Raw genomic sequence first — 25,768 nt, forward strand, 5'->3', positions numbered from 1 at the left:
ACTGTAATGGGTGTGTTGGATATTTTGTGAATGTGTCACTTTTACATGACCGCCGCACACCTGAGTGAAACCGCACGCTGTCTTCTCGCGCACGCCTACGTGACGTCTCTGGGCGGGCTCGAGGATTTAATAGACGCTCAACGTGTCGCTCTCCTCATTGCGCACAAAACCTGTCACATCTGCAGCTCCGGATTTTTAAAAACTCTTAATATCTATAACTCAGCAGTCTTGGTTATACTTTTAAAATGTCAGCCGGATAGAGCTTTTGGTAAGTAAAACATTTTACATTAATCTAACGGGCGTACTAATTAGGATACATATGCCTAAAATATTCAATAGTAGTAAAATAATGGGCCAAAATTATTTAAGGCTAGTGGGTCTGTTTGATTAGCATCTGTCCTTCAACTACATGCATGCTGCTCGTTTTTATGCTTTTTACGTTGACTTAAATGTTAACTATGCAGGATGACACTTGTATTCTTCAGAAATATGATAGCTGTCATCTAACCATTGGTCATGGATGTCCACATGAAGACCAGTACCAGGCTACAGTTTGGGACAAATGAGGCAACAGGTCACAACCCTGGAGTGAGTATGGAATTTACTTTGATATTTCTTTTTCCTTTTTTATCTTTGTCTACTATGAGCTGAATACATTATATTAATTATATTTATTAATACATTTACAGATTGACATTAACATCATATAAGCTGTAATATTTGATGATGGCACAGTACAAAGTAGGCCTACATTGAGCAAAAAAAGTTTCACAACTCTTGAAAGGATATGGGGTATATCAGGTAACTATTTCTTGAGCATTAATTAAAGTATTAAGGCTTAATTGTCTACCAAATTAAAGTGGATTAATTGACTTTCAACATAATTCATCCATTTTAATTTTGGTTTGTTTGTGCTATATAACCATGTGACAAAACTCACTCAACTAACTCACTAGACTTACCAATCAATTTATCAAAGCACAGTAGGCATATACTGTAAAATTGTGGGTTACATTTAAAAAGTAAAATGTGCAGTTTTTTAGAGATTGCAATGAGTATACTATAAATACATCTTTTACATCTATTGTTTATTGTCTACCATGAAAGATGCTCCTCCATGTGTTTGTAGAGTGTGCTGGGTCATTATGACTGTCAGTAAATGACACTTGCTTCAAAACTGGATCCTTGCGAGTGCCTTGGGGATGACATTTATTATCAACACAACAGAGAAACCGGTCGAGCTGCAGTCTTTTAGGTCCAGAGCTGTTTCTGCACAATAGGCATCATTCACCTCAGCTGAAACCTATGTATTCCTGTCTATCTGACATTGGTTTCAGTTGGGTGTTGTTGCAGGTGTGTTTGTGTATTTGCGTGTAAAAGCAAAACAAACCCTGCAGTGAACATCATCAGCCATAAACACAGACTATTTTAACCACTAAAGGATGGCCATCACCTTGAAATGGCTCAAATAAGCAGCTTTGTACAGTCAAACAAAAAGTTTCTTAAATATCCTTTTTATTAAATTAATTTTCTCCTTACATGTCACCAATGCCACTGTAAACCTAATCTCAATCTTATAGCCTCAGAATTGAGTCTCAAAATCAACCTGCATGCAGTTACAGGATAGCCCATTGTGTGAGTTCTCAGTGGTCGCTCTGTCTGAGGCTGGACAGGTAGCTGAGGAGGTGAAGTAAAGATGAGGAGAGGAGTGGGAGGGGTCATCTTCTAATAGAAGAGAAGGCTGTTTGGGCTATAAATAGGGTGGGAATGAACCTATGAGGGCTGGGATGCAGGAACAAACAGGTCAGTGTTCACGCAGTACACTTGGGCCCTGTATGGGATAGGAAGATTTTTACTAGGAAAATATCCCTTACCTAAAGTACAGCAAATTGAAACATAAATAAGTTGTGTTCTAAATGAAAATCTCTAAAGTAATAATTATTTATCTTATTATATTAAAAACTGCCAGCAAACATACACAACATTAGGAGAACATTTGAATGGCTAAACTGTACTTTCTTAAACGTTTGAACATTATTACATTACAGGATATTAACATTTGAATTGAATAATAAACTTGAGTGACACCTGTTGTGTACAGAATGATGAGCTGAAGTTCTTGAGCCAAGAGGAACAGGAAATCCTCCACTTCTTTGAGAAGACCATCGATTCCCTGGAGCAGAGTCTGGAGGAAGACGAGCTGAGGCCCCAAATGCAAGCCTTCAACAATTCAGTAGTAGATGGTGCCTCCAAATCAGGGCCTAATTGCCGTTCCAACCCAAAAGACCAGGATATTATAGACTTGGTTCGGCCAAAACCAGACCTAGTGGAGACCAAAAACACAGCCTTCACCCCCACTAATCCAGGTATCTTATTTGTCAGATTCAATGCAACCCTTCACCAAAACGTCTGTTTTGATTGATATTTTTCTTTCAGATTTCCAAAGTCTGGTTCTATCCCCAGAGAGCCACTTTGAGGTGAAACCTCGCAGTGACCCAGATTCTTTGCCCTTGACAGAATACAACCCTTCACTTCCAGACAGTCACCCAGTGTACCACCCCCCTGGCAGCATCCCGACTCCAGTTCTGATTGCTCAGAAGATTGCAGAAACCCAGACTGGAGGAAGCACGGTGCTGAGTGCATCATCTCTACTTCGACGGCGAAGCTCTGAATTTGACAAGTCAACCAGCTCCAATAAGCAAGGTCCTCCCACCACCACCAAGCCTGCACGCTATCCTGCTAACATCAGTGTGATTCTTGGGAACAGAGAACAGCAGAACTCATCACTGGCCAACATTAACATTGAGGAGAGAAGGGCACAAATGCTAGCAAACCTCTCTGGGACTACACACCCTTTACTCCAAGAAGATCTTCAACAAGATCAGACAGAAACAAACAGCCCAACTCGTAGTATGTCTTTCAGAGATCCTACACCTGAAAAATCTCGCATGGAGGCATTGTCAAAATTAGGACTTGCAAGGAACCGTGCTTCGTCAGGGGGTATGCCACTTCCTAGCACCCCTCTAGAACCCCTTGTTGGTGGAGGGGCAAGCACTACAAATGTAGAGAAAAACAATCTTCCTGAAGCATCTACCAGCACTAGTAATCCCCCACATGTTCTTGCCAGCAGCAAACATTCAGAAATTAGTATTGCTCCAAATGTAGTACTCCCAACTACCATCCGGGACCCTGGTACCCCACCAAGTAGTAGACCACAGGAACGTAGTAGACCTGCGGCCGTATCCACAAACATCAAGCTCCCTGAAACCAGTCCTAGATCACCACTTTTGAGCTACAGAAAACCAGATGCCCCTTTACCAGATTCTCACAGAGGTTTTGAAACCAAATACTCTCCACCAGCCTACTCTCAAAACTACTTTCCTCCTCCTCCTCCTCCTGCAACACAAGCGGAAACTTCAGCAGAGTTTAACAGCTATGGAGGGAAATCTATTGTGTTGAACCCCACTGCATCCTTTAAGAGTGAACTGCCACCCTCTCCTGTAAGCCCTGAACCCAAAAGTCTTTCACCCATTCTGGCAGCCCCAACTGAGTTCAACTCTTATGGAGGAAAATCTAAGGTTATGACTCCCATCCCTGTGCCTGCTTCAAGAAGAGACCTCCCAGACATTCTTAGCTCACACATAGACAAGAGTCAAACACAACACTCTGAAAATGCTCCCACAGAATCAAACAACTATGGAGGAAAAACACGAATGTTCAACCCCTCAGGCAGTGCTAATCGCCCATCAGAAGGTTCCTCCAGGACTGTCAAACCACCAGCTCCAACTCCAGCACCAAGACCTCCACGGCACTCCTACCACGGGCCCACCGCGGTGCCGAAGCCCCCACAGCGGGCTCTGTCACCTGATAATAAGCGACGGACTGGTTCATTGTTCAGACCACAGGGAATCACGGTGCAGTTTTCAGGTAAGGGGGCGTCAGAGGAATCACGGAAAGAGGCGTTGAAGAAACTTGGGCTTTTAAAAGACTGATTCATTTGTTTGTTTATCATCTACACCTGCCAAACCAGACTCTCTGGTACGAATCTTCAGAGCAAAAATGTGTGAGGTGTGGCAGGAAAGAGACCTTCTTTACAGAGGAATGGAAACTAATCAGATGGACTTGCACAGCTTGTTCTGAGACACTGATACAATGTCGGAACAGCACACTTTACACATTCATCCTACAGTAGACTCTGCATTTGTACAGATAAAAAATGTTAATGTTAATCAAATGCTGCTGTTTTCCCAAGTCTCATGTATTTGTATTTTTAAATAATATTTATGTTTATGCCTTTTTTGATAGGGTATTTAAAATATTTAACCAAGACACTTAAAGTGAACAATATGAACAAATGTAAGAGAATGGTGGCTGCAAAATGTTTCTATAACATGTTACAAGACATACTTTTTGTAAAATTTTGGATGGGTATAGTTTTGTTAGTTGCAGTAGTTTACCTTTTCGGGTATTGGTGAAAAGGGTATTTTGTTTCAATGTGACAAAATGGTAAAAAAGTGTACTTTCTGTAAGGAGCCAAGAAACATGCTTTGTCATTTAAATTTTGAAAAATATTTCTATATTTCTGTACAATTCTGTAATATTTCTGTAATTGTGTAAAATGTACATTGTGTAAGGCATATTTTTTGTGGGATTTCTAGATGTGAATTGTCGAAGCAGGATATTTTTACACATCGACAAACCACAGACTGTGGAATGGCTAGTTTTTTGGGGTTTTTTACTATGCAGAGGGAACACTTTAAAGCTACTCGTTTGGGATGGGCATTGTACAAAACAGAAGCACTAAAACCACAGTATCTAGAAATACTTTGGTGCATTTCTGCTGGAATGCTTGTATTCTAGTTGTACTAGTGTTTTTTGTCATTGAGTTCTGAGTTGAACCTACTTTTTAATGAGTGAATGTTTACTGTGTATCATGACTCCGGCTTCTGTAGTTACCTACAGTTATTTTGAAGTAAATTTCACATAGGTGGTGCAGTATTTTTGCACTTACTGAGTGAATGGCTTTTTTGTTTACAGACTCTGGGTTTCTGTAGTTTTATCTACAGGCATTTTGAAGTATCTAATGGTACGTACATACTATTGCATATGTTTTACTAAATCTTAATCTGCAAAGACATATAAATGATGGGACTGGGACAAAGGGAGATTGCTGTTGTTTATTTTCCATAAGTTTGTACTACATAATTTACTATACAAATCCACTTAATGCAATATGTATGTTGATTTTTGTTAATTATTAAACTGAACAATACAACTCTCTTGTAATTGTTTCCTTTGAAAAAAAACTCTGGAATGTAATGAATGAAGTGTGTTTAATGATTGGCTACACTTGGATAATATTTCTCCCAGTTAGAAACCTTTACAAAAGGCACACTAGGCCTGACACAAATAATAGAAAAACAAATTTTGAAGTGCAATATATTGCTGAAGTAAATATAGACAGTAAACTAATACTGAAACTAATTTATACCACTGACACAATAACCCAAGAGCAGATTTAAACCACAAAATGTATTCTAGATCTACAATATTTAAAAAAAAAACATGAGCTACAATAAATAAATAGCAGAAACAAACACTTGAGTACTTAGTTTGCATCTGTAATGAGTCAAGTTATTAATTCAACCATTTATGGCTCAAATCTTACCGTATAGCCAAAAAATAACCAAAAATCTCCCAGGAGTGCAAAGAAAAAGTACACACTACAAATATTGCCCCACAAAAAATATCATTACATCTTTCATATATTGAACGATAAGTCGATATAGTAATTATCACAACAAGTGTAAGGCGCACATATTTGCCAAATTTGTCATAAGTTTTTCATGCCTTCTTTCCTATAAAAAAGACTTAATTAACCATGCTTTACCTTACATAAACCCGTTGCGAAACTATCGGAAAAATACAAAATTAAAGTTTTCGCCAAATATTGCAAATGCAGCCAAATGTTAAGAATAAAATGTTGAACTTCTTGAGTCACCTAACAATGTACCATTACATAGCTGACAACATGACAATTTCTTCATATTATCTGTAGCAATACATAATTATAATAGTTTGTATATGGTTCAAAATACAAACGAAGTAAAGATCTTAAAGGGGACATATTATGTTCCTTCATAATTATCTTACTGAGAGATGTATCTGGATTGATTTATATACGATTGAGTAAACTTGTATAATCCTCCTTTTGAGGCTTGAATGCTCAGAAATGTCTGCTTTCACCTACCCCCTGTCACTGCTCACTGCTCTGCATTTACTTGAGATAATTCAAAAAAATTCTGACTCTGGCTCAAACATGTAGTGGTTGAAAATGACACATAGCCATTTTTAAACAATACAAACACTGTAATTAAAAACGTTCTACTTGCTATGGTCAAAGGCCACTATGAAGAGGTGAGACTAATCACTAGTCCATGGATAGGTTTCTATTATTGTCATTTTTGATCAATATTGCATTTTTCATTGAACAAAATATAAAATATTGATCTGTGCATGTTATAGTTTATTACTGAATACCTGAAAAGCATAATATTTCTAATGTAATGATTGGCTGTTAAATAAAACACTCCTTTGAAAAATTAAATGCGAATCAAATTCTTCTCAAAGATAAGAGAGGCAGTTAGTGATGTGTGGTTTAATTTATTGATTTGTGTTATATGGCACTAACAGTGACAAATATTATTCATATCCATAACAAAACTCAACTGTTATCACCATACACCAAGAGTATTAACAAAAACAGTCACGTTATACTTTTCCAATCATGTCTAGAGTTTGATATTTAGGATACTATGTAAATCTTTAAGTTTATGGACAATGTGTATGTAAAAAAGTGCCACAAAATACAGATACTTTCAGGAGAGTCTCTCTTCTTCTCTCCAACTTATTATCAGACAACCAGGTTAATAAATTTTCTTTCCAAAACACATCAAGTTTGGATTTATAATTAAAACGTGTGCTGACTTTTCAAGCTGTACCACACTTTTTGCCTTAATGACTTTGTCTTATCCACTATTCCCAAAAATGAGACATTTCAGCATTTGCATGAAAGGTAGACAGGGATCTTGTCCATCTTGCTGTTAGTTGTTCAATATTAAACATGTCTGTTCTGGACAGCATTGCATCTGCAAGCTGCTGTGCTACTCTCCACTTTGCTAACAGACAAAAAAGAAAAGACGCCTGCCACCTGTGTCCGACCTCTGAACCCCAGACCGGCAGTCCTGGTTTGGTCCTCCTCTTCAGGCTCCAAAGTGTTTAGGCCTCATCCTGATTCAGTGGAAGACCAGAAGACTTGTTTCCTGCTCAGACCGGTTATTTCCGATCTTGCTTTTTTACCTGTTCCTTCTTCTACTCGCTTATTCAATCAGCCTGGACCCAGACCCAAGTCAACGTCTCCTGAAGGACAGAGTAAAACATTTACTGTAGTCTTAAGATGTGCAAAATCACATTGATCCTTCTTTCTTGCATAGACTAGAAAATAAATGATAAAAAAGGTTTTAGCTTGACAAAAAAAATACAACAATAAATCTGCTACAGAGTAGGCTATGTCTGAAAATTGTAAGTACAAGAACACCTTGCCTATCTGATCAGAACAAGAAAGGATACAAACTGTTTTCATTTAACTGCTTAATTTATTTTAATGTGTAAACTGAACAACCTTCCTTCCTCCGTGGAAGATTGCAAGAAGTTCATCTTTGAGCAAGGCTTGCTAAAGGATACTGAAACATCACACACTGCGCTGCCCTGACCTAGTCCAAGACAAATGTATGGTTTCTCTGCTGCTTGACTTTTCTGTCTTGCTTTGCCTGTCTTTCTTGCCTTTCTTGCTTTTCCTTCCTTTCCAATTTGATTCTGTTTAAACAGAGGATGTCAAATGGCAATATACAATTAAATCTTCCCTCATGTACATCATAGATAGACTAGAATGGTCAACTATCAGGGCTGGGGTCTCACCTTCCCCCTGTTTTGAAGATGAGGTCTGCATTGGGAGCCCCTTTTGGGTGCTGATAGCGAGGCCTGCGCTCTCTGTTGGTGTTTGCCTGGGCGGGACGCTGAGCCAAGGACTGCATCATTTCTGTGACAAGCAGAAATATTTCACAAAAATATCACACATACAATAAAGCGTTTTGAGAAGATCCCTAGTTGTCTATAAATAATACAGGTATAGTCATGGAACAGTGCAGCTTGATGTTGTAACACTTATGCAATATGGTCAAGTTCAAGTATCAAGTGTCAAGTATGGTCAAGAAGTTTTTTCCAAATTTTTCTTGTTATTTGAGTATGATATTCCTGTGAGTTCCTTTAGAGCGTAGCAGTGAAAAGTGCTATGATAAAGCATAGATTACCCTGGTAGTCTTCCTGCTCCTGTCTTTCATTAATATCCAAGGTGAGTTTCTTCATTCTCATGCGTTCCTCTTGCTCTGCCTGCTGCTGGTTGAAGTGGTTTGCCGCGAGGTGGGATGACAGGGGTACGTTCAGGACCTTGTACTATTAACACAGAGAAACATAACTTAAACATATAAACACTTATTTATTTTACAATTTATTGTACTTTTGCTGGAAATGGGAATCTAGTCAAAAACAGTTATAATGTATTGTAAAATATAGTTTTTATGGATCTTGCATAAAAACAAACCAAACTGGTCAGAAGTTTCTATGCTTGCCCCAGCATATTTGGCGGCTGTCCTTTATACAGACGACTCGACATTACATCAAACCTCAAAGCAGAGCCAGAAAGTTGGACACGCCCAAAGGCACATGAGCCAGCATCAGCCTTCAGACCACAAAGTCCAGCCCCAAGTGTGCCTCAATACACACATGGAAACACACACTTGAGTGTTTCAGGAACTTTAATGACAACACCATTTATGACCCTAATCCAATTAATTATAGCCTCAACCTATAAAAAGGATCTGAATAGTGGCATGAAAAGAGCAGTTACACTCTATAACATAAGCATGGATGACAGACAAGTAGAAGTAAGAAGTTAATATGTGCTATAATACTATGTGCATACAAGATACTACCACACCTTTATATCCTATAGTTGTATAAATTTATTTCAGAGTACAATAATTACATTTAAAAAAAAATCTACACATATTTTGCTTGTATCTGCTATATAGTTATAATCTATAACTCGTGTATTACTATGTTATAATTTGCACATTTTAAATCAAACATTCATGATAAATGACTTCCACATTGGAAAACTGCCATGCCAAATGGGAGCTGACGTCACCACAAACCTCATCACAAGAAAGAGTCGTGAAGTTGTCGGCACCTCCAATGGATAGCTACACATCATGCAAGCGAGTAGCAGATTTTTTTTACACATATTTTAACAAAATTACTATGCAAAGCTGCAGAATTCTATATGTGTAAAATTGGAGAACAAAGTAAGTAGAGAGTGGTGGGCATACGCGGGTGGAGGTCAAAATGAGGGTTGATCGGCAATATGATGTCTTAAAAATAAGCAATTAAAGATTGCTCAAACATGCACAAATCACTCCAAATATGACTTTAGGTGAGTAAATGGTGAGGGGAAACAACTAAAACATGGTTAAAAGCTCTAAAAAAATTGATTTTGCATAATAGGTCTGCCTTAAAACTATTACTGCAAATGTAAATAACCATTTTTGAGAACTTTAAAAAGTAACATGACAAACAACGTTAATAATACAGAACATTACCTGCTGCTTATTGCCTTTGCGTGTGAGCATGACAAATTGCATGGTGTCAGATATGTCAGTGTCTCCATCTCCAATGCATGGTTGCCCAGCACCACCCTTTTTTAACTGGCTCTTCAACTGGAGGGGAATGGCCACATCCAACTGGTGCACTTTCACTGACTCACCACTACGCTGCTGCAATAAAAGAGAAATGTTTTGTTTGTTTTTTTTAGCAGATTTTTTTAGATGGACTTAAGTATCATATCTAGATTATACTTGAAGGTTCTCCAGCATCATCTTATCCAGAGCCTGTATGAAGTCCTCATCTTCAGCACAGGCCACATGTTTTAGTCCTCCACCACGGATGGTCACCTCCTACAAACAGCCAATTCAGATTGACCGATCAGAACAGAAATGAATGAAAATTAAATACATGTGGTCATTCATCATGGAAATCTCTCTATTAAATAAACTAAAAGTAACAATAAAGCGATATACAAATATTCCTATTACATTGTTGTCTTCATCAGTCTCATTTTCTTTGTTAGAATCTGTCTGGTAGTCTGTGTTCTCCTCATCCTCCTCTTCATGTTCCTCGTCGTCATTATCCGACCCCTCCTGTATTCAGAAAATGAAAATGAATTAAATAGTTAAATCGTTATGTTAAATTTGTTCCACTCCATCTTAAAACAACTGGTCCTAAGCTAAATTTGTTAAAAGGACAAAGTCATAACTAGAGGCTAATTGAAATTTATAGAAAGAGATAACATTCAATACGTGTGAATATTGGTATTTGACATCACAGCATCAACAAAACTCACATCTTCTTCCTGTTCATTCATTTCACTTTCGTTGCCGGACTGCTCCTCTGTCTCTGCGCCTCCCTCTTCATCGTCATCATCATCCTCTTCATCAAGAGCATCAGCTTCACTCATAGCGCTGGAGCGACCGTCCGTCTCCATGGCCATACCTTACAAAGCACAGATCAAGTCAAACTTAATAAATATCAACAAGTATTTTAATAAACATAAAACTAATATTTATATGAGGTAAATGCCTCATACTTGCAGAGAGAAACAAGTATAGCAAGCAATGAATATCTTTTTGAATGCATGTTGCCATTTTCTTAGAAGTGGCCCGCAAAGTTAATACGCAAACACAACAACAGCTTGACTGCCAGACGATGACGACAGCAAAACAATTTAAATTGGGCAGGCAGCGTAAAGATGGCTGATCAAGCCGGTGTGGTAGCTAAGGAATGCCTTAGGAGCTCTCACGGTCTTTGATTGTCGAAGGCCGAAACTTTGTGTAATGGAAGTGTTATGAATATAATAATTAAAATTCTTTGATTTAGGTAGCTATGAGTCTAAGTGGGAGGAATGTGCGAAAGATAAACCTGCCTGACAGCTGTAGACAGAAGCGTAATGCTACACAAATGCATAAAGGAATGCTGCTAAGCAGGAACAATCAGACTACACAAACTAAAACACTATCCCATTTCACATTCCATCATTATAAACCGGATAAAGTGGACTGGCATGTCCTTACCTAATTTGATGAGCACCTCCTTTTCTAAATCAACAACCTGCTTGCTGGCCTCTTCCAGGGAGCTACAGAGTGTCATTTTGGGTCGCAGTAGTTCTAGAGTGTCAGTGATCATGTAGTCAATGTCGATGGGAAACAGGTGATCTTTGGTCCAAACATCCATGCTCTTCTTCCACCAAATGTACCTCTGCAATAAAAAAAAAACACAAACACACACACACACACACACACACCTGATCACTTAATTGTTCCAAGCCAGAATGTAAAAGGAACAGTACATTTAATTACGACCCTGGCACCCCCTAGTGGAGTTATAATGCAACTGAACTCCATATTTTTTATTTTAGACAAGATAATGCATGCAAAAAAAAAAAACAAGTTAACAAGTCTTACTTGAAAATATATGAGGAAACAGTCCAACTTCTTTTTGCTAGACCCTCGATCAAAGTATTGACCACAGGTGTCAAGCAAAGTGCAAACAAGGCGGATGCGGAACAGGTGGTCAGGGGGATCTAATGGACTGGACGTACCATCTTGATTTACTCCGAAGCATATGAAGGAGAACAGGGTACGGAAAATTACAGCAGACTCTACCATGCGGTAGTTATAAAGTTCACCAAGAAACTTGGCGCTGCTAATGCGACGTTGGTTGAACTTTGGTTGATTGACCTGCAATAAGAAGTCATATTACTCTTACTCACATATGATAAGAAAACAGAAAAAAAAAACTACAGTAAAGTGCTGTATTGGTAACTATGTTGGTTGATGAGCTTCTTTACCTCCATCCCCAGTCGGATGTCCTCTAGGACTCCATCCACCACATGGATACCCACATCTTCTTGGTAAGCCACAAGTCCCGCCAACAGATTGGCCACACAGTGGATACTGTTGTATTTGACATTCCAAATGTTGACCATGCAACAGATCAAGTAGCTCTTGATCTCAGGATCCTGCCAGGGCAGCTTTCGCATCTGCCTTAAAACCTTCTCAGTGGTCACCTTGGACAAATCCTTGTACAGTAGCTTGCGGATGTATTCCTGCAGTGGAGGCCTCTTTTTCTTTACCGCTTTCTCAATTGGGGGGGGGTTACAGTAGTAGTAAGCATTTTCCACCATTGTTACGTAACGAGCATCCAAGTGCTGAGCTTGTTTCTTACGCATCATTTGTTCCTAAAATAATTGTTAAAAGTTAAAATTGTATTTATATTACATTGATCATTAAAATAATTTCTATTCAGTGCAATTTCTTGGATTATACTGGCTATAGTTAAAAATACAAACCAGGAGGACACTAGTGCGCAGGTGAGAGTCTGGTGACCTGAAGAGGAACCGCCCACAGGTCTCCAGCAGTGTGCATGCCATTTCAATGTGGTGATGAGTGAAATCTGAGAGCAACATCTATTTGCAAACAATAATTAAGTGCAGAAAGTGGTTACCCTTTCATTAAGACTATATTTATGGAATACCCACCTTAAGACACTGAAGTGTGTCTGTTTTTGAAAACATTTTGAACTTGGCCAGTTCCCCAATGAATCTGACAGTTTTGTTTTTAGTTTCGATATTTATCTGGTCCTTCTTACGAATCTAAAAAAATAATTATATTTAAAATTTTATTACACATTAATATAGTTATACTGACATTGAGGAGAATCTAATGTAAAATGACTGTTTTTGCTAAATTCTTACATGAAATCTGAAGTCCCCCTTTAGCATGGAACAAAGGTCCTCAGCCACATCTGACATACAGGGATGAAGAGTGGCCACCAAGCGAGAGTAAAATGGTAGTAAATCAAGCCTGAAATGATTTTCCTGTCAGTCACTTGAAATACGGAGGTCGTGGTTGTGTTTTGACAACCAGTATCAAACTCATGTAAAAACTAAATGCATAATTTATACAGTATATTGAATACCTTTGTCGAGGAACTGTAAATAAAGCTCGCACCAGTTTCCTCCTGTTAGCCTTGGTGTTCATGTTCATGCAGAAGTCCATGGCAGCCTAAAAACAAAAGTTTAACATATAAGAAGGTAAGAAACAAGGCAAAACTGCCCTCACAATGATATGTCACCTTATCAATGAGGTCTCTGTTCACACAGTTGGGAAGCTGTTGGATAAAAGCATCTACAATGAGCTTCAAGTGTGAGCCTGTGTTGGCCTCCTCATCTTCTTGTTCTAAAGTTGAAAACATTGAGAATTTAAATGAGCAATTTACAACACAACCCATCTTTCTTACTGATCCATGCAGCTCCTCTGTCCCTCACTGGCATGCGCATTTCTTTGCCTTTTGCTTGTCTTTAGACAGGGTCAATATTATTACTTAAATACATGGCATACACCTCAGTTAATAAAGACACTAAGTGATTAGTGTACATCCACCAAAATGACTCAAAACTGTTCGATGCCAATACATTGTGTGTTTGGACATTTCCTCCACCATGCCATCTGTGAATGTGGTGTATGATTATATTTTTCAGTACATTTGTTGTTAAATCTCAAAGAGCCAGTGAATTAAGATTTTTACTCAATTTGACCTAAACAAAGCTAAAGTGTACAAAATATTACGGTAGGTTTCCTGTGTTATTTTGATGTAATAATGAGGAAAAACTAGTTAGAAGTTACGTTATCTCTTGACATGACACAGCTGCACGTGGTCTGCTTTGGTAAAGGAGAAACTAAGACAAGCTGATTTGTGGTTGTATGGTTTTTCATGGGTACACATCACAGTAACTTTACCTTGGTCATCCATTAGCTTTTTGGCCAGTTCTTCATTTTCTGCCTCTTCAGGCCCCTCCAGTTCAAGAGGTTCATCTGCGATATCCAGAGCCTCCAATTCTAGCTCCAGCTCCTCTGCAGTGGTGGTATCCTTTCCCTCTCTGCCATCTATAAAACAGTGTTAAGATACAAGGCAACTGTGTCTATAAAAGCAGTGACATCATAGCAAAGAGTACCTCGAGCATCATCTTTGTCTTTTCCCTGATTTGTTTTCTCATTGTCTTTGAAGAGGATGGCTGGGACAAATGCTTTCAAGTCCACTAAGTTTTCATAAAAGTTTCGGGCATCTTCATCCTCCCATATACCCCCTTCTAGGTCATACTCTCCAGGCTTTCCAGGAGTAAAAATGTCAATCCCAGGCCCATGCTCTATAAAAACACAATGTGAAGTTAACTTCAACCAACAGACCAATTAATTAGTAAAGAGCAGCTATTGACATATATTCAGAAGAAATAATGAAGTCTAAGGTTTTACCCTCTTGCACGGTCTTGTCTTGGGGTAACTCTGGCATATTTTCATCAAGCAGATCAGCTAAAGACTGAGTATTGGCCAACAGCTTTTGGTAGGAAGTTGCAAATTCCTCATACTGTTTGTGTCGGTCCTCACTCAATTCTCCTTTAGAATGTAGAATTCGTCTAGAAAGGAAAAGGGTCACATTTAGTTAAATATGATAAATCTGGGCGATTGTATTTTTTGGTAGATCTAAACTGACCGGTTCTGTCTCTCAATGTTCTGTAGTTCCCTGTGGTCCTTCTTTAGGTGCTTGGCAAGTGATGTAAAGTATTCCCGCAAAAGGTTCTGAAAAGGCTGTTGTTTTTCTGTGCTGATTATCTCACTTCGAGGAAATGCTAGACTATATTTTTCTGCAGCCACTTTAACTTTTCGAGGTACTAGGCCTGCTACGTCATCTCCACAATGTTTGCAGAAGCTTATGATAACTGACACATGAGTGTGAGTCTCCCGGTCAGTGTTGATGATGTTTTTCAGTTGTTCATAAATAAGCAGAAGGCCTTCCTTGTCAGTGAAGAGTCCAACAATGGTGAGCTCTGCAATAAAGCGCAGGTCTGTGCGCAGTTTACTGACATTAGGTGTCTTATCCTCTTTCCTAGCCTCAAAGTGCTTTTTCCAAGACTGCAACAATAATGGTGCAAACTCTGCATACCGCTGGTGAAACAGTGAGCATAGATGAACAGCACAGCCCACATCCGAAATCTTAAGTTTTGCCTCTACAACAGAGCTCACTGCCTCTCCAATATATTTGCTAAGGTTGAGAGAGGCAAAGTCATTGGAGAGAGAGTCACGTTGCTGTTCAGTAAGTGTCCGCAGTTTTTTGACAAACGCTGTATTCTTTTTGAGACTAGAATCCAGCCGACTGAAAAAGGCCTCTTCAGGACGACCATCTTGGGCACTTTGATTTTTGCTACGCAACTCCTTCCTGCACTGATGCCGCTCCCAAGCTTCCTGGTGTAGTTGGTGACACTCTTCTTTCTCCCTTTAGGAATTAATACACATATTAATACAAATTTAGTTGTTATAATTGAGTCAGAATTGTGAATTACATTACAGTATAAATTATAGCATTAGAATATTGTACAATATATGTTCAATGACTCACTTCACAAGGGCTGCCTCCTCTTCACGCTGTCGTTTGCTTTCCTCCTCTTGAAGCTTCTTCTCGTGCTCCTCTTGTTGTCTCCTCTCCTCCTCCTCTCTCTTCTTCAGCTCCTCTTCAGCCTTTTGTTTCTCCTCCTCTTTTTTCTTACGCTCTTTTTCCTCCTTCTTTTTCTTCTCCTCTTCAATGCGTTTTCGCTTCTCCTCTTTGCCACCGTCCTTTTTAGCGCTCATTTTAGTCTCTTCCTTTGCTTTGTCTCGAGGTGTACCTCTCCTCTCTCCTTCTCTATCCTTGTTACTGAAGGGAAATTCTTTCTCATCCATGTTCGCTAAGCGCTTGCCTTCAGCAGGCATACTGTAAGATTAAATAAACATGTCTTTACCGTGAATAAAAAAACTTTTGAGAGATATTAACGCTAACTGTTTAAGACGCTTTTAGTTATTATTATATAAATGTTACGTACGTTATCTTCACCTTAATTTAAAATTTAAAAGTATGTTTGCATCCAATCCAAATAAAATAAAATACTGTACAAACAAGAACATTGCTATTACTGGTAGATATCTTAAACACGACTTTAAGAAATTGAGAACAGTGAAGAAAAACGCACAATTAACAACACGTTTAGCATTAGCATTAGCTTCGATAGCAAGCCTCTTGGAATAACCGCTAGGCTACTTCCGTAAGCAAACCATGATGTAAACACACGTTTTGACAGCCCGAAAATATTATATAAAACCTAGTCACGTTCTCGAATACAATTATACAGCATTATACCCCAACTGAATTTGTTCATGCCCTTGTAATGTCAAAATGAACAGCCACTGAGAAAAGCAGTTTACCTTCTTTTCGTAGCAAAACATCAGTTGAAAACCAAAGGACCCTAAAAACGACTATAAAAATGCCTGTCTAAATTCCGATGTGAGGCGGAAAACGCTCATGCTCATATCTAATGTGGGCTATATCAGTAGTTAGTTTTGTTTGTTTGTTTGTTTGTTTGTTTTTTAAAGCCTATTACCTTTATTAAAAGCATATTAAAACATCGAGAAGGCACAAGTTTAGAATTTGTATTTAAAACCTAATCTAGCTTGGCAGTGAAAAAATACAGAATTTAAATAACCTTAAGCTTATTACAGTAAACATTGTGAAATTTGTTGGCATTGGCAAAATTGTCATTTTAAAAAGTCAGAAATAAAGGTTACCATTATGGTTATCACTCTTGCGTCATATAAAACAGGTCCTGGCACACAAATACAACTTAAAGCTGGATAACATTTTCAAATATATATTGACATTTTAATCGAACTCAATATCTTGCAGATGTCCACAGTCTCCACATTCACCTATTTAATCATGAATATACCTCAACCTACCAAACCAAAGCACTGACCAAATCAAGCAGATTTTCATTTTGCTTTAAGTAGACTATAAGGTAACTAATGTTAGAACTGTACAAAACTGATTTTCTCTGATAGGAGAGGAAAGCATTAGGCATCAAACGGTAGAGGTCCATTGTATTCATCCTTGTCTTGGGTTTCAAGCTAAGGCCTCTGAGCCAAGCGACTTTTCCCTTCTTCTTGTTCGGTGAGCTTTATATGTGTATAGGAGAGAATACCAGCCAGAGTGCAAAGGATTCCAAGTGCCTGATAACAATACAGTGAGAGATAGCAGTTAAAAATATATTTGATATAACATGAATAAGACTGCAGTAGTACTGACCTGGTTGACTGACAGTGGATCTTGAAAAAGCACATAACCTCCAACCAAAGTAATGCAGAATTTAAAATGACCAAACATATTGTAACTTAAAATTATGTTAAGAAATATAGCTGCAAAAAAGAGAAATACAATTAAAAGTGCTTTCTTGAATGAATAAAGGATACGTGACAGCTGAAGTGTTTCCAATGATCCAGTAGATGGAAAGGTTGACAAGAAATGCCACCACACCAGAAAGCAGAACTGTTGCCTAGGCAAGATAAAGGCAACAATGATTATAGGCGAACATATGTATCCATTTCAAACGTAAACAGTGAAATGGTACCAATGCAGGTAGTGACCAGGGTCCAAATATCCCCCCTTCACCGGTAATTGGCTCAAACAATGGAATAATGCAGATCAAAAAGGCTGATGACAATGGCGCCTAACAATCAATGCAAAACAAAATTGGTAAATATATATTAATAATAAATGATCATTTTGTTGTGAAAAATATTATCATTATATGATACATTATATTATATGATACATTATATTATATATACTTACAATTCTACAACTTGCTTTTAAAATTGACATCCATTAATTTAACTGTCAGTCTGCATTTGTGATGCCGTAAGGGGTATTTTGATAAACTACATGTATGCATATTTTAAAATCTAGATTTCTCATTTTACCTGGTAGTACAAGAGCTGCATGGAGTTCACCTGGAGCTCATGTTGTTTAGCTCCCACCCACTAGGAAAGAAAAAGATGCTTGACATACTCATTTTAAATCATCATGAACCATAGCATAATTTACTTAATTTACTTACCACTTGGTACAGTGAGGTCACCAGAACACCCAGAGAGGCAAACACTGTCCCGAGCAAATTGAACCTCACATCATAGTATGAATTTAGTATTACACCCAGCGTTATAGGCACCTAGTGAACAAAAGGGTTCAACATTGTTTATTTGGTTTGTTTTATACTGAAGAACAATAATGATGGATTCTGTTTGAACAAACCAAAGTCAGTTTAATCTTTGTGGAGAAAGTCTTCTTGTAGTAGGTGGTCTGAATCAGGATGATGACAGGTGTAGTCATAGCCTTAGCCAACTGATATGTTCCAATTGAGTTGTTCTGCAAGGAAAGGTTGGTGAAGGCCACAAAGCCACAAAAGCTTAACGCTAACCACACTATTCTGCGTATTGGAAGGCTCTTTGGAGAGAAAATGTCCATTTTCTGACACATGTAAAGTCCTAGCCAAGTGATCACAAAGTGAACCAAGGTCAAAGTCATGTTAGGGAAGCCATAATGAACATATATCCACTTGTTGATGAAGACTATGCAGATTGAAGAGAGCAAGTTGACCAATAGGCCAGTAATAAGTCGCTTGTTGGCAGAGAAATGCATCATCCCTTCAGCCATGGTTCTGTTTCCAAATGAATTTCACTTCGACTGTTGTGTCTTCATGCTAAAATGAAAAACATAACAAGACAAGCCATATAAACAAGCAATTTTATTATATTTACTTTCACAATTTACACTAGTATATAAAACTGTAAGCAGAGCGACACAAGTTATGAAAAAACTCACTACAATCATGGGATAAAAAAAGAATCAGTTAACTTGAGCTATATTCTGTTTTAAGCATCAAGAAAAATAACGGTTTCCCAGTTGTGTATTTTTCCTGTATTAACGTCTCAACTTCTTACGACAAGGGGCTATTTCATCCACTCAATGGACTTGATTGTTCCTACCTGGGGTCTTCATGCCTTTACCCGACCAGTTTCCCCTCTTCCATTGCAGAAACTGATTGCTGGGAACAACACTCGTATATTTTTTCCAACATATGCCTCACAAAACAAAGGAAATGTAAATCTCTTTGCTGCAATCTTAAATACGTTTCGGCTGTGAGAGTGTGCTCTGTAGTTGGGCTCTGGGGTTCATCAAGTCCTCAGTAAACCTCCCTGTATTTCCTCTGTGCTCATGCTGACGCCGCTTAACTTGCGTGCTTTGTGCAACAGTGCCCTCTTCTGCATTGGTTATATTACTCTCAATAACACTGATAGAATTAAACAAAAAATAAAACCCAGTTATGACTAGTAAAGTGAGGCATGGTTGAAGTTAAACTATTTATAATTAATTTTATTTTTTCCTTTCGAGCTGCACCTAGTTTGTATAATTCTTTATGACGGTTTAACGTACAGTCCACCGGAGCAGAAAGAGGCAGAAGTGGGTGGGGGTGTTACAGGGCAGAAAGTAAACTATGAAGTTGGACGTTATTGAGGTTGTCATTGTAGAGAAGCACATTTCGCCGTTATAAAGAGCACTGTAAATTCCCACCAGCACAAGAACGGTGTAGTGCAGCATAATGCCTGCCAGAAATTCATCAAAAGAAGAAGAAGAAGAGGAGGAGGAAGTAGTCCACCGGATGGCGCTGTTGAGTATGTTTAACAAAAGCGAAGAAGGCGGCGTATGAAACCTCGTGAAGCGGGAACTGACAAAATGGACTGGTAAAAACACTAACAAACAATACTATAATTCCCGTTTTAAGCACAGTTACTTCCGTAGCTGTAAGTGGCATGTGTGTTCTTATTATAATGGACATCAGACTATTTCATGTCAGAGTACGCGCTTGATTTTAGCTAGGTTGTGCTAACTATGCTAATACCGCTGCTGCTAAACTCTTATACATGTTAGCTTTGCAGTTATAAGGATGCCCTCTTGTTTAACGCGGTTATATTTTATTTTGTGGTCTTTAGGGGTCAGAATGAGCTGCCTTCTCCAGTGGTGCGAGATGATGAAGTGACAGTTGCTGCACGCAGGAGAAGAAAAAAGGTTGCCTGTATCCTTAAATGTATTGTATCTCATCAACCTGTTATGATTGAATATTAATGGTGCCATATAGATACTGGTGTATATTAATTAAATAGGAAACTCATGCATTATTTTGACTGAAACAGTATTTGGTGCTGGTGTTTAATTTTCCTGAGTGGTCGTTTAGTTCCATCCCCTGGCAGTCCTATTGCTTCAACAGTAACGCCAGCTCGTTCCCTTTTGAAAAATACCCCAGCCTCTTTGTTTAGGCAGGCAGGTACGTCTTAAACCCATAGCATATTATTTTTGTATCCACTATCTTCAGTAATTGTTTTTTTTTGTTTTGTTTTTCTTCTTCAAGTAACTCCTAGGGTCCCAGATGTTTCTTCCATTTTGGCTCCTGGAGGTCGTACTCCACGATACACACACACCCCAAGAGGTGTCCTCAGCAGCCTGGTAAGGCAAATACAACATAATTAAGAGAAAGATGATTATCCAGACTCAAACAAAAAACTGTGTTGAATTTTTAGAATTTAGATGACAGTGATTGGACCAACAGCATGTACATCTCCCCTGGGTCTGGATTGGAAAACAGTAGTTTTTTCACAGATGACATTACAAATCTTAGCTCTGCCCTGCTAAAGGAGGATGACCCTGGAGAGACAGGTAAATGTACTCTACTGTGAAGTGAGTGTTTTGTTTTTTTTGGGTTACTTTTATAATACAATGTGTTTGTTTTCAGCTGCTGTCAGTCTATTTTCCGATTTCCTCGGTTCCTTCCAGAAACATTCTTTGTCTGCAGTATTTGACCTGTTGGAGGATTATCAAGCCCTATGTCAGAACAAGGTTATAGTTTTTGTGCACATGGATGTTCAGTATATTTTGTTAGTAGTGCACCACTAATATTTTACTGCTGCAGGTGGATGTGCTTCAGTCTGTGGTCCTCCGAGCAGGTCAGAACAGTAAAACAGCAGGCGTAAGGTGGCTGCTGCAACAAGAAAATTGTACCTGGAGGCTTATTAACTCACTCTACAAGTATGTTGAGCTCTACCAAATCCTATATCTTTTAAAATAAATTACCACCATTGCATTGTTTGTTTCATCAGAGATCGGGTCCAGTTGGCTCTTGAAGATGACATCTTGATGGATATAGGTGTAAGAAACTTTCTATGATTTTGAAGATTTTTTATATTTTTTTGTAACTGACTGACCACTGCTTGTAATTTTCAACCTGGTTTTTGCAACCCCCAGAAATGATTATGGTCAAAGCACATACTTTTTGTATGCCTATGTACTCTAGTAAGGTCTAGTAATGTCTTTTTAGGCTCCCAATGAGAGTGAAAAAGTTGTGGTTCAACAGCTGTTTCAGAGAGATGCTATAATACGACAAAGTCAGGTATAGAGTCAAGACTGGGGTCTTACTTTTTTCTTTTATTAAAACATGTGCAACATTTTTGAAGAAATGTCTGCTCAATGGTTCAGTGTAATGAGTTTTTTTTCATTACAGCTTGTGGTTGATTGGTTAGAAAGCATCGCCAAAGATCAAATTGGAGACTTTTCTGACAATATTGAATATTATGCAAAGAATGTCTGTTGGTAAGTTTATTTTTGTGTTGTAAAAACATCATGGTATGTCACTACAACCACCAAAATCTTTCAACACCTCAGGGAGAACACACTCCATGCGTTAAAGATGAGGCGAAAAAGTGGTACAGCATTGACTGTTCCTCTAGTTACTGAGCTGGTAAGACATGGTATTGGTATTAAATAAATTGTGCGTTCATATATTTGAGTTATTTGCATGTTTCATCAGGATCCAGACGCCCCTTTCCGTCAGCAACGCCCTCTAGCTGACCTGGACAGAGAAGATGATGCTCGACTGCTCAAGAACTTGTTCACTCTCATTAGAGCAGGAATGACTGACGAGGTATGAAGACAAATGGTAACAACTACATATTGTGTGTAGACTTTATACAACACAACTAATGAGAGATACACGCTTCAGTTTCCTGATTCATGAGCTTTTGCACAGTAAAGATTGTCAGTTGCTGTTACAACAGTTCCCCTTCATTACTCTGAAACTCATGGATAGAAAATCCAAAATTGATGGCGATGATGTAGGCTTTAATCTGATCTGGGTGCAATGTCCCCTTTTTCGTGTGTTAGGCTCAAAGGCTGTGTAAGCGTTGTGGTCAGGCTTGGCGAGCAGCAACATTGGAGGGCTGGAAGCTTTACCATGACCCAAACCTCACCTCAGGTATTATATTAAAACTATGTACTACTAAATTATGTTGTCACTACACCTACAGCAATAGTTTTGTGGTTCTTTTCAACAACTATAAGTACTGCAATATTATCTATAAATTCTAGTTAATCTAGAACTCCAGCCTGTTGAGGGAAATCCCCAAAGAGGTATCTGGAAGGCATGTTGCTGGAGGATGGCTGAAGAGGTATTGTAATGGGCATTTCATTCAATCTATCACACATTTTTTTTTTTTTTTTTAACTTAATTTCCAATTATTTTCATGAGCAATACATTTCTCAGTATGCTATATTCAAATCATTTTATGCCATTTAATTTTTTTTATTTTTTTTTTATAGGAGCAAATAAACAGATATGAGAAAGCAATCTATGCCAGCCTAAGCGGAAATTTGAAACCAGTAATGCATCTTAAATTTGAATAAAAAGAATTGGTGTTTCATTTTAACATCATCTATTAAAAATATGCTTTACTTTTAGCTCCTGGCAGTGTGTGAGTCCTGGGAAGATTATGTTTGGGCACACTTCAGAGTGATGGTTGACTCATTGGTTGAAAAAGAATTGATATCATCAGGCATGTCTCATCAGGAGGTCGAGACGTTGCCACGTGAATACCTTGAGGCAAAGTATGTATAGATTAATAGACTAATGACAATAATTTGCACTCAATTTTATAAAGTTAATTCTCTTCTCTTTTTGTCAGTTGGACAATGGAAAAGGTATTTGAAGAACTTCAAGCCTCTGAATCCAAGGTAAATTTTTCATAAAAGCTTTTTCAAACTTGACACTTGCCAAAACTGTTCATGTGTTTCTTTGAACAGAGGGTTCTGGAGGAGACGAAAGAGCATTACCACATTATTCAGAAGTTTATCATCCTTGGAGATTTGGATGGTTTGTCTTTATTTTCACTGAGCATTAATTTATTTCTCATAAGAAAACTTTTTAACAAGTGAAAATGTCTCTTGTTAGGTCTTTTAGATGAGTTTTCTGAATGGCTGAATGCTGTCAAACCCCTACCCTCTCATCTGCTGCGTTTTATGACCCATGTCATTTTATTTTTCCGTTCTCTCGGATTAGCACTTAAGGTACAGTACAAAGCTAATTAATTTAAAACTTGTTCTGCTACAACCACTAAACACAATGATCTTAACCATACAGACATCTCTCATTGTGCACTCTAACAATGATATTTTACTGATATTTCTTAGGAGGAGGTGTGTGTGAATGTGCTGACGTCTTATGTGTCCCTGCTGATTCACGATCAGCAAATTGAGCTTGTGGCTAGCTATGTTAGCCAACTCCCATCTGACCTTGCCACAGTGCAGTATGCTTCATTTTTGGAAACCATCACACAACCAGAGCTTAGACCTCGCTGCCTTGAACTTGGCACTGATTCAGGTAAGCTGTTCTCTGATAAGCCACTTGAACATGACAGGATACAAAAATAATACTTTGTTTTTCAGGCCTGGATGTTACTGCAATTACTAAACTTGTGGTTGAAAATGTGAGGGAGAGAGATGAAACTGAATTTACTCATCACAGCCAAACATTGGACACTGGAACAACAAAGGTATGCCCATCAATAGTTGTAGGCAAATGGACAGCTTGCCTACATGTGTCAGCATCTACTAATCATGACTTCTCTCAGAAGTCAACCAAAAAGATGTTGCTAAAAGAGAACTTTTTTACAACCCAAACTTTTCGATGTGTGTCTTTTCTACCTTCAAATTGACCCCAATTGCCAACTATTATTATTATTCTCATATTAGCTATTATTACTCTTTTCCTTTATTTTTATATATATATATATATATATATATATATATATATATATATATATTACACACACATATATTGTGTGTGTGTAAGAGAGAAAAATTTCTTGTCAATATCTAACCCTTCTAATTTATCAACATATCAAGATAAACATGAGTGAAATGCTATGACGCTCTCAACAGGAGGATCAAAAGAAGATTGATGTCATTGACTGGCTTCTGTTTGATCCTGCACACCGAGCTGAGGCCCTAAAGCAGTCCAATGCCATCATGAGGAAATTTCTGGGTATGGACCTGATTAGACTTTTAGGTACAAAGTTAAATCTCACATTTCTTATGACTTTGTGTCTTGGGTGTTAGCTCTGCAGAAGCATGATGGTGCCAAAGCAGTGTTCTCTAAAGTTCCGGAGGATTCAATGAAAAAGATTTACAGCCAGTGGATGGCAGTCAGTGATGCAACAATGCCGGCTGAAGATGAGAATGCCATCAGAGAACACCTGTGCATTAGAGCCTACCTGGTTAGTTCCATATGAACTTAACTAATAATGTCACAAATGATGACTCTTTTAACATGTTTGTTGTTGATTTTTATAACAGGAAGCTCATGAAGCATTTACTGACTGGTTCAGTCATAGTAGCTCTGCTCCCCAAAAGCCAGCACCTGCCCCAGAGGCCAAATTCACTGAGAAAGTGGCAAATGAAATGAGGGAGAAAGAATACCAGGTAGTTACAACTATTTACTCAAAAGCAACTGTGCATAGAATACGTGCAAAGTCTACTTCATTGTGATGTATTGTCTCTCCTAAAGGCTGCACTAACTGCTTGGTCTTGTCGCCTGGATGTTCTAACTGAAGATGTGAAAGAAAGAATCTACAATGTGCTGTTATTTGTTGATGGAGGATGGATGGTCGACTGTCGACAGGTTTTTACAGCATAACATACTTTGTATTACAGGACAAGTTCAACATACATTATGCGCCTAGTTTTGTAAATGCAATTCTTTGTCAATTGTTTTAAGGATGTGGAACAAGATTCAGAGCGAAGCCACGAGATGGCGACACTGCGTTCTCTCTGCCTTCCTCGTTTGAGTTTCTTGTTGCTTAGCGTGTTACAGAACTCCTCCAGGCATCAAGAGGCTCTAAGACTAGCTGACATTATCTCCTCTGATCAACATAGCCTTTACCAGGTTAGAAATTAATCACTTTTTATTTATTAATTAACGCTGATATTACATTGTTTTTTTTCCTCTCCTGTTTTTTCTAAGGTTTTCTCCAAAGAGGAGTTAAGACGGTTCCTTCAAAAGTTGCGAGAGTCCTCACTGTCATTGCTGGACCGTGGATTTGATCCTCTTGGCTATGAATTGCAGTCCTGAATGTGCTTTTCGTATGTTGTTCTTATATTTGTGTATATAAAAAAAAATAATAAACTGAGTGTTTCATGTTACAACAAGAATAATGTATTTTTTAACAATGGGCAATGAGGCAACAGTACTGGTTGTATAGAGATGAAAATTATATTTTCAAATTAAATAATCCATTGGAAAAGGCATTTAACGTTCAGTTTAGTTATTTGTATTTTTATAACGCCCATTATC

At 38.2% G+C, this 25,768-nt stretch overlaps 4 protein-coding genes across 8 annotated transcripts; 2 read left to right on the plus strand and 2 right to left on the minus strand.

Annotated features, from left to right (window-relative positions):
• The first annotated feature begins 156 nt into the window (after window positions 1–156).
• LOC117391513 (proline and serine-rich protein 2) lies at window positions 157–5,273 on the plus strand. Of its 2 annotated transcripts, none has more exons than XM_033989332.2 (4): window positions 157–268; window positions 486–588; window positions 2,102–2,366; window positions 2,437–5,273. In XM_033989332.2, the coding sequence occupies exons 2-4, from the start codon at window positions 517–519 to the stop codon at window positions 3,990–3,992; spliced, it is 1,893 nt and encodes a 630-aa protein (XP_033845223.1). In that variant the 5' UTR covers window positions 157–268; window positions 486–516; the 3' UTR covers window positions 3,993–5,273. The 2 variants fall into 2 exon arrangements, with proteins under 2 accessions (XP_033845223.1, XP_055087423.1); XM_055231448.1 differs by lacking the exon at window positions 157–268 and adding an exon at window positions 690–801 and having other exon boundaries at window positions 480–588; window positions 2,437–5,267.
• Window positions 5,274–6,643: 1,370 nt separating this feature from the next.
• upf2 (UPF2 regulator of nonsense mediated mRNA decay) lies at window positions 6,644–16,543 on the minus strand. Of its 3 annotated transcripts, none has more exons than XM_055231449.1 (21): window positions 16,464–16,543; window positions 15,625–15,975; window positions 14,722–15,501; window positions 14,484–14,644; window positions 14,186–14,377; window positions 13,971–14,117; window positions 13,306–13,409; window positions 13,150–13,235; window positions 12,926–13,034; window positions 12,710–12,823; window positions 12,521–12,637; window positions 12,020–12,409; window positions 11,634–11,909; window positions 11,244–11,427; window positions 10,517–10,665; window positions 10,209–10,313; window positions 9,972–10,070; window positions 9,717–9,887; window positions 8,370–8,511; window positions 7,978–8,098; window positions 6,644–7,419 (listed from the first exon to the last, which is right to left on the minus strand). In XM_055231449.1, exons 2-21 carry the CDS (start codon window positions 15,972–15,974, stop codon window positions 7,410–7,412), a joined length of 3,807 nt encoding a protein of 1,268 aa, XP_055087424.1. In that variant the 5' UTR covers window position 15,975; window positions 16,464–16,543; the 3' UTR covers window positions 6,644–7,409. The 3 variants fall into 3 exon arrangements, with proteins under 3 accessions (XP_055087424.1, XP_033844905.1, XP_033844904.1); XM_033989014.2 differs by having other exon boundaries at window positions 6,644–7,416; window positions 9,717–9,890; XM_033989013.2 differs by having other exon boundaries at window positions 9,717–9,890.
• An 84-nt stretch (window positions 16,544–16,627) lies between these two features.
• On the minus strand, window positions 16,628–19,341 carry slc35e3 (solute carrier family 35 member E3). 2 transcript variants are annotated; one of them, XM_033989023.2, is made up of 8 exons: window positions 19,080–19,341; window positions 18,346–18,793; window positions 18,152–18,262; window positions 18,015–18,074; window positions 17,663–17,761; window positions 17,505–17,587; window positions 17,341–17,425; window positions 16,628–17,264 (listed from the first exon to the last, which is right to left on the minus strand). In XM_033989023.2, exons 2-8 carry the CDS (start codon window positions 18,745–18,747, stop codon window positions 17,163–17,165), a joined length of 942 nt encoding a protein of 313 aa, XP_033844914.1. In that variant the 5' UTR covers window positions 18,748–18,793; window positions 19,080–19,341; the 3' UTR covers window positions 16,628–17,162. The 2 variants fall into 2 exon arrangements, with proteins under 2 accessions (XP_033844914.1, XP_055087536.1); XM_055231561.1 differs by having other exon boundaries at window positions 16,766–17,264; window positions 19,224–19,273.
• Window positions 19,342–19,741: 400 nt separating this feature from the next.
• nup107 (nucleoporin 107) lies at window positions 19,742–25,618 on the plus strand. Its single transcript, XM_033989015.2, has 27 exons — window positions 19,742–19,835; window positions 20,085–20,167; window positions 20,327–20,416; window positions 20,501–20,595; window positions 20,670–20,805; window positions 20,882–20,985; window positions 21,059–21,174; window positions 21,246–21,294; window positions 21,464–21,535; window positions 21,647–21,735; window positions 21,808–21,883; window positions 21,953–22,066; window positions 22,306–22,396; window positions 22,510–22,589; window positions 22,741–22,800; window positions 22,880–23,025; window positions 23,103–23,151; window positions 23,221–23,290; window positions 23,369–23,484; window positions 23,608–23,797; window positions 23,863–23,969; window positions 24,358–24,460; window positions 24,535–24,692; window positions 24,772–24,897; window positions 24,983–25,096; window positions 25,193–25,360; window positions 25,439–25,618. The coding sequence occupies exons 1-27, from the start codon at window positions 19,798–19,800 to the stop codon at window positions 25,544–25,546; spliced, it is 2,748 nt and encodes a 915-aa protein (XP_033844906.1). The 5' UTR covers window positions 19,742–19,797; the 3' UTR covers window positions 25,547–25,618.
• Window positions 25,619–25,768: the final 150 nt, after the last annotated feature.

This window comes from Periophthalmus magnuspinnatus, chromosome 23 (genome assembly GCF_009829125.3).
Source record: "Periophthalmus magnuspinnatus isolate fPerMag1 chromosome 23, fPerMag1.2.pri, whole genome shotgun sequence".
Lineage (NCBI taxonomy): Eukaryota > Metazoa > Chordata > Actinopteri > Gobiiformes > Gobiidae > Periophthalmus > Periophthalmus magnuspinnatus.